The 8,617-nt window shown below is 39.7% G+C and overlaps 1 protein-coding gene across 1 annotated transcript in view; it reads left to right on the forward strand.

Moving 5' to 3' along the window:
* The window catches only part of Maob (monoamine oxidase B), a 105,205-nt gene extending 97,070 nt beyond the window's left edge, over positions 1 to 8,135 (forward strand). The window contains exons 13-15 of the mRNA XM_059250538.1: positions 5,006 to 5,117; positions 6,083 to 6,145; positions 7,236 to 8,135. Coding sequence (XP_059106521.1) covers positions 5,006 to 5,117; positions 6,083 to 6,145; positions 7,236 to 7,388 — 328 coding nt within the window. The 3' untranslated portion in view covers positions 7,389 to 8,135. The remainder of the gene's footprint in view (positions 1 to 5,005; positions 5,118 to 6,082; positions 6,146 to 7,235) is intronic.
* Positions 8,136 to 8,617: the final 482 nt, after the last annotated feature.

Raw genomic sequence — 8,617 nt, forward strand, 5'->3', positions numbered from 1 at the left:
TTTGTTTATTATATATACAGTGTTCTGCCTGTATGTATGCCTGCAGGCCAGAAGAGGGAACTAGATCTCATTGCAGATGGTTGTGAGCCACCATGTGGTTGCTGGGAATTGAACTCAGGACCTCTGAAAGAACAGCCAGTGCTCTTAACCTCTGAGCCATCTCTGAGTTATTCTTTAGCAACGTTATTCTGCTTATAACATATGATATAACTCACCCACTCAGAGTTCACAGGCTTTTAGCAGTCACAGCATTGTGCATCTGAGTATGAGTAACTGGTGCTGAGTTCAACGCATTTGACGACAATAACAAAGTGTGAATTAATGACCATTACTCTAACTCTCCTAGTAACTCTAAACTAAATCAGGAAAGAGAATGAAAGGGTGTTAAGAATACAGCACAGAGTGTTAGTGAATGAAAGCAACTGATCAAATTCTCCATGAGAACCAGTGGAAGAAGTGTTAAAACTCGCTTAGCAGAAGATGATTAATGACTCTGGAGATCATGTTCCTTATCTGCCTGTAGATGCCAAAATAGAATTCAGAGAAAATTTCCAGGAAAAAGGGTACTGCCAATAAACTTCTGAGTCATTGGGTTACTTTTCAGATATGCTAAGTGTAGACTAAGTCACAAGTAATTGTTTCATTCAGTGTATACTGGATAAGTGCTAACCATTTGCTGACCACTTCTAAAAGTGTCAGTATCACTACTTCCTTGCTAAGGAGTTGATAGTGTTGGAGGCAGTGGTGGGGAGCAGAGGAAGGATAGAACATAAGAAATTAAAGTACTAAAGTACTCGTGCCAGTGCTTTAAGATATTCTAGGGACTCATGGAATTGCAATTTTACCTTACCTAGTGAAATGTGCAGTGGCTTCATGTCAGGCTATCAGGGGCAGAAGAAGCCTCCTGGGGAGTGCAAGTCTAGGTAGAATGTTATAGAAATAGTGATGTTTAGAATCCTGCTAGTTCTTATGAGGTCTTGGACAAAGCTAGGTGTGACAGGGCTGTAGGTGATATTGATGACAGAATGATAAGAATCAGGGACGGAGAAGTGGCTCAACAGTTAAGAGCACTTACTGCTTTTGCAGAGGTCTTGAGTTCCGTTGCCAGCACCTAGATCAGGTGTCTCACAACACCCTGTAACTCTAGCTCCAGGGATCTTCGGACGTCTGTGTGCACCTCCATTCACATACACATAATTAAAATTTTTTAAATCAAACAAAATGTCAAGGATCAAACTAGAAAGATTTGTAGGATCCTTTGTGTCCTGTCACATTTTAGAGGTTATAAAACTTCATCTTTTAACTACTACATTTATTTGGGTTTGAGGTTTGTTTTAAATCCAAAGTGTAGTGTAATTTGATATCTGACCACTGAATGCTGAGCTGTATGCTCAGTTCCATAGAATACCAGGAGATGCCTGTGGGAGTGAGGAGAGTGAAGAATGCTTAATTTATCAGGCCTTGTACTGAATGTGAGAAGCAAGATAAATCCCACCACATTAGATACTAGTGATAACATAGTAAGGCCTTTCATCTTTGTCCTTTCTCATGGATGTGTATCAAGTTTCATATCATAATGCAGAAACTAAGGCACAGCACAGCTTAAGAACATAACGCCCAGCTCAAGAAGAGACTGTATCACAGGGTATCCCTGACCCTGCAGGGCCATGACACCTGGATCAGTGCAATTAATATTGTTTTTAGGGCCCTAGATGCATTCAACAAGTGCTCTGCTTCCAGCTAGAAGTGAGAGGACAAAATTTGGCAGACCAACTTTAGTAAAGAACTGAAGACATGTTTTGTAAGAAACTTCTGTTGTAGATATTATACATGAAAAGTGGATTGGAGCAAATATTCAGTAAGACACATAATTCATGAAGAATGTATGTGGAGGTCTCCTTTATAATACTCTCTCCTGTTGTTGGTTGTTTTTATTTTCACTCTTTGACTCTTTTGGGGGCCTGCCACACAGCTCCCAAATAAAACACACAGAGACTTATTCTTTCTTATGAATGCCTGGCCTTAGCTTGGCTTGTTTCTAGCCAGATTTTCTTACCTTATCCCATCTACCTTTTTCCTCTGGGCTTTTACCTTTCTCTTACTTCTGTATATCTTACTTTCACTCTTATCCCATGGCTGGCTGGGTGGCTGGGTGGCTGGCCCCTAGCATCCTCCTTTCCTTGTTCTTGCTCCCTCTTTTCTCCCTACTCCCTTCTCTCAGATTTCTCCTTGCTGCCTGCCAGCCCTGCCTACCCTTTCTCCTGCCTTGCTATTGGCCATTCAGCTCTTTATTAGACCATCTTATGTTTTAGGCAGACAAAGTAGCACAGCTTCACAGACTTAAACAAATGCAACATAAAAGAATGCAACACATCTTTGCATCATTAAACAAATGTTCCACATCATAAAAAATTTAACCCATCTTAAAACAATATTCCACAACATCTCTCCTCCATCCTTATTTAATACACTATCTGCTCACTTACCTTCTCATCTAGAGGAAGGATGACACCCCACCCCCCACAAAGGAAGACAATTTCCACACAGCCACTGGGCAGAAACTGTCTCTCTCTTTAATCCTTGCTTTTTACATTTTCACATGCTGTTGTTAGATTGACTAGTTCTCTACATTTTAGTCTTCCAATCTTTAACTAAAGATTTGGCCATAGCACTCCCTACCAGTTCTCCAACTGGCAGTTCCTTCTGTTATAAAAGATGAGCATCTGCTGAAATGCCTCATAACTTAAACAACATGGAGAGGGTAAATTTATCATTCAGTTATGAAACCCTAACTGAATGCCCCTAGGATCCCAATAATTACAGATGACTCCACGTGTTTTAATAATTTTATAATATCTTTCCTTAGATTTCCCTGCCTTTTGCATGGCTATGATAAATGCTGGTAAAGGGAAACATAACAGTTCAAGTAAAACTATTAAATTTTCCGATAAGAGGCCCAGCAACATACTATATTATATGGGTTAGCTTTTTTCAGGGGGACCAAATACTTGACAAAATAACTTGTTTTTTCTCATGATTTAGAGGTATCAATCTATCATGGTATGGACAGCATGTTAGAACAGCTCACATTGTAACAGGAAGGATACAGAGCAGAACAGTAATAAGAAGGGGACAGAGTGATATATATCCCCCAATGACATACTCTCAGTGATGTATTTTCTCTAATAGGCCCCATCTTCCAAAGTTCTACCACCTTGCAATAGTCTGTTCTCTTTGTGAATCCGTCAATGGAGATCAAATCGTCCATGGAAACTCTTGTAGACATGCCAAAAAGGGACAAGTGTTAATGAACATAAGCATTGTTCTGAACTTTGGATATCCCTTTTCTGATCATGGAAGCCTGAGACAGGATGAAAATGGCTCTGGATGGTACTTCTTTTATGGTGTCTTTGTAAGCATGATAATGGACTTTTCTTCTTATAGCCTCAGTGCTTGTGACCTTTCCATATCTTTGCTTAGGATGTGAGCACACTGGAAGCTGTGATAGTGATATATTAGGTAACACAGAGATGATATAAATAGAGAGGATGACATCTGCTAGATACGTTTCAAATGCTGGTTCTGCTGTTTTCTAGCACTGTATCTCTTGCTGAGTCACTGCACATTTCTCCAAGCCTGTTTATTTACATGTAATGTGAGATGTTAACTAATAGTCTGTCATGGAGTTCTTGAAAAGATTAGAAAGAAAATAGAATATAGTACAGAGATGACGTGTAGCAAAGTAACCAAGACTATGTTACAGTTGTTCGATCACTTGGCTTCAAGTACTATGTCTGCGCCTTTTTGTCTGTAGTCTAGAGAAAAGCACTTCATCATTGTTGTTGGTTAGGGTCTAGGAAGCAGACACTGCAGCAAGCAGTAGACAGGCTAGATATCAGACTGTGTCCTTAGGATTGACACCTATGGAAGGGAGAGGAAGGAAGCAAGAGTGGGTGAAAGAACAAGCCTGCTGATGATGCAGTTTCAACAAAGGTGCCATCTGACCCTGTGAAGCATTCTGGAAGTGGAGTGGTCCTTCCAAGTGGTCTCAGGTTAGAGTCTGGGGCTTGCATCTTTAAAGGCTTATTTATATGTCAGTCACTGAAGGTAGTTGGTGTTGGAAGGAGTCATGAGGTAGTTTTCTCAGTGGAAATAGTCACCTTCAATGCCAATACCAGAATACCACCTTCTGGAAGAACTTCCACCAACCAATAAGTCCTTCATTCTTGGTGGTGCATCACAGTGTCTACCACTGTCTACCTCTGCATCCTCCTCTGGGAAATGTGGATAATAATAGTATTGGGGTTGTGGTAAGGAGTAATGAACTTTGAAGAGCCAGTGTCCAACAAATTTTAATTTGAAGTTTGATGCACTAGTTCCGAAACCTAGTAAATAGTAGTTAATGAATCCATAAGATTCATTTATTTCTTCAGTTTCATTATTGGATGCCATCTTAAAAATCACTAGACTATCCTTTTAAGAGATAGATACCAGCTAGGGATGTGGTCCAGTAGTGGAGCACATGCAGAGCATACATAAGGCCTTGGGCTCCATCCTGTATCGTACAAAAACAAAACTAGTTACTATGAAAACAGATGAGGAGGGCAAAGCTTGGTGAGAAGAAACTGTCAAGTTTAATGGTAGAATAACTAGGTAAGAAAATAGAAACATGTGTCACCTTCCTCATGTAAAGGGAACCATATGTGACTGGACTTATTCGGTCTCTCACTCTATAAAGATAATCAAATACATATTTAGTTCCCATTGATGTCAGATCCTTTCCCTGTTATCTCTTGGTACAGGAGTGTGTGAACTTCAGCTTTTGTTCCACTTTGCCCATGACAGAGATAATACAATCGCCAGAGGCACCTGAGGAACCTTATTCCACATTGCCAGTGTTCTCCTCGAAGTTTCTAACCTGAAGAAGCCAACTGGCCTTGGTCCTCATGAGAGAACTCATTTCTGGCTGCATGCAATGACATTTACCGCTTTGATTTTGTTCCAGGGTTCTACGTCAGCCAGTGGGCAGGATTTTCTTCGCAGGCACTGAGACTGCCACCCACTGGAGCGGCTACATGGAAGGGGCTGTGGAGGCTGGGGAGAGAGCTGCCAGAGAGGTAGGGCCCAGGATCGCTGGCAGTGGGGGAGGAATACAAAAGCTTGATAAAAAGTTCAAAGACGCCTGAGATCTTGGCAGTATCCCCACACACACCATATTCCCCATCTAAAGACCCAGAAAACCATTATAAATCAGTTTTAGGGAAAAGAAACACCTTAACCAAACAAAATGATGAAAGCATCTAATTTTTTACTTGAAGTAGGAGTCAGAACTCAGCTGTACTTAAGAGATATGGGGATGAGAGATGGTTCAGCAGTTAAGAGTGCTTCCTAGTCTTCAAGATGACCTGAGTTTGATTCCCAACATCCATGTCAGGAGGCTCACAACCACCTGTAACTTCATTTCCAATGGATATAATACCATCTTCAGAACTCAGAGGACATCTGCACATCAGAACCACACGTACACATAATTACAAATACAAAGGGTCTTTCAAAATAGAAGATGTGGAAAGGTGGCTCCACAGTTCAGAGCACTCACTGCTCTTGCAGAGGCTTTTCCCAGCACTCACATTAGTTCTAGGGGATCTGGTGCCCTCTTTTGATCTTCAAAGCTTCCTTCAAACACCTGACACACTTACATACACTCAGCAAGCACACGTGCAGATACATTTTTAAAAAATATTAAATAAAAACTATCACCTAAGTCTGATGTTATAGAATCCAAAATATTTCTATTAGGATTCAAAATTCATGTTTATTCCTTTTTGGCAAGTCTTCTAGTCTCATTCCCATTAAGACATGTTCATAAGTACTAAAAGTTATGGTGAAACTAATGGTTGAGACCTTTTATACCGTAAACAAAAGATCTTTGGGAGCCTTTCTAAAGGTCAAGTGGATTGCTCTGCCCTTTGCCTTGATATTGTTGATGGATATCCCAAGAGGCATCCACTTGCTTCTTTTTAAAGAATAAAAGAAAGATACTGTCTGCTTTGCTATTTGCCAAGGTAATCTTTCATTTCAGATTCTGCATGCCATTGGGAAGATTCCAGAAGATGAAATTTGGCAGCCAGAACCAGAGTCTGTGGTAAGCTATATTTCACAAATTTATATGTCTTTACTCTAAGAATGATTGTTCCCATGAACACACTTGCATATATGCACATTCCTTTTCCTAATGATTCAATGTATGGATATCTAAGTAAATCACATGACTTAGGAGGTCACAGATTTAGATTAACTTTGACAATTTTTTAGTGCTACATCTCTTGCAGATTAAGAGGAAAAACGTGATTTTTGTGGTAAGGAACTATTTCCCAGAAAGCTCTAGACACATTAAGAAGTAAATGGGGGCTGGGGCATCGCACAGAGGCAGAATGTTGGCTTAGCAGGTGTAAGATCCTGGGTTTGATCTCTAGCAAGACAAGAAACAAAGAAAAAAATAGAAGGGAAGAAAAGACAAAAAACCCTCAAAATAAGAACTCAATCATAAGAACTTCAATGTCTATTGAATGATCTGACTTAATGAGTCTCAACAAGAGGTAGGAAAAGAACGTAGAAAAAAAGAGGTAGGAAAAAAGTTTATTATCCTCTCCAGAGGTAAAGGGGTGGAACAAAATGGAGCACATTTGAACTCATTTCAATTACAATTTCTTTTGTAATAAAACCATAGAAATTTTTTTTGACTCACAGGAAATATACATAGAGTTGTAGAGAATGGGAATCCATAAGGTCAGTTATTCTTCTATCCTTTTAAGCCTGACGCCATAGAGCATAGCCCCAACATTCCAAAATTATTGTCCTAGTGCTTCTGCTAGAAGGGAAAAACTCATTCATCCTCCTCCACAAATATTTATGATGTCCATGGGCTACTGGGGACTGAGAATGACAGTGCTTAAAGATGGGAAGATGGGAAATAACTCCAAAGTACAACTCTGACAGAGGATATGCTGAGAGAAAATATGAAAAGTAGATCCATCTCAGCCTGGGGGTGCAGAAAGACTAGCAAAGTAACATAAAGGGCCAGATGAAGAAGAGGGGGTGAGCCACAAGGGATTGCCATGGTTTATACTTCAGAAGTTGGAATAAGAGGGTTACTCTAAAAAAAACTCTGAAAGAAAGAGTTTCTGGAATGACATGCATAACCCTGTACTGACACAAATGTTCTCTGAACCCAGGATGTCCCTGCACGACCCATTACCAGCACCTTCCTGGAGAGACATTTGCCTTCTGTGCCGGGCCTGCTAAAGCTGCTTGGATTTACCACCATCTTTTCAGCAACAGCTCTTGGTTTCCTGGCTTACAAAAGGGGCCTGCTTGTACGTTTCTAAAGATGGCCCTTACACATCCACAGTCTTCTCATTCTGTATGGCATAATGGCTTTGGGAAAGGGTTATTATAAAATCTCACAAAGACACAGAGAATATGGAGTGAGAAAGCACAGTAACTTGTTTTCCATTTTGTCTGCTTGTTAGCACCCCATTTCCAACTTTTCTGCCCTCTGAATTTTTAGAGCAGACAGGCTTGCTCAAGCTCCTTGCTTACAATTTAACTGGCCATGCACACAGTTTTTTCAAAACCCTGTGGCTTTGTGCTTTTCTTTCTGTTATGTCCTCACCTGTTCAAGTTCTTTGCAGTTGTACTTACAATCCTGTCTTGTTATAATTGGAAGACATTAAATACCATCTGGAGCTCATTTTCTCCTTTAGAGTTGAAGAAACCAAATGCAACAGAGGTGAAACTTAATCACACAAGGCCTACGGTAAACCCCTGGTATTTGGGTGACTGGAATGCAAGTTGATGCTTTTCCCACCTCCCAAGATGTATTCCCTAATCATCCTCCACCTTATGCCATAGTCACTGGTGGTTGTTCCTATGTGAATTTACTCTGTATTAATTGGTATTGTGCTACTCGTAGATATCCTTTAGTCTTGCTGTTTTGTGAAGTATTGCCAACTGATTTTTATTTTTCTTGAGAGTGGAAGTCTTATCTTGGTTGTTCTTTTGTATCTTCCATTATTCTCCATTCATAGATTAAGACACACTTAGGTAATTAAAAATAAAGCTGCTTGACCATATGTTTGCTGTTTCTTCTTTTGGGGCAATGACTTTCAAGGTTTTGATAAGGCAAATCAAGAGTCAGTATTATACATATAATTGTGGCATGAAAGCATTTAGTGAGAACTTTCTGAGAGCCTAGATGTTACATGCATTCTGATGGTGAGATCCATCGTGGACTCACATGTATGGTAAATGATTTAAAATTGTTCAGTAAGGATTCTGTAAGACACATCTTCTTGCTTTTATCTCCAGCCAAAGTCTGTCAAAATAATAAACACTAACATAAAATGCATAACCTATTAAAATAATTATAATACTTCAGTTGACCTTTCATATTTCATGTCAGTGTGGTGCTCTTTAATAGGTAAACTCATTAATTGCAAACTATAATGTCACAGACCATTAAGTCCTATATAAACTACTTTTTAAATGAGATCATTTTGAATAGCTCATCCTTCTCGACTCCCAAGATTAATAAATGTTACTAGAGTTTCTGAAC

Source organism: Peromyscus eremicus, chromosome X (assembly GCF_949786415.1).
Source record: "Peromyscus eremicus chromosome X, PerEre_H2_v1, whole genome shotgun sequence".
In the NCBI taxonomy this organism is placed as follows: Eukaryota; Metazoa; Chordata; class Mammalia; order Rodentia; family Cricetidae; genus Peromyscus; species Peromyscus eremicus.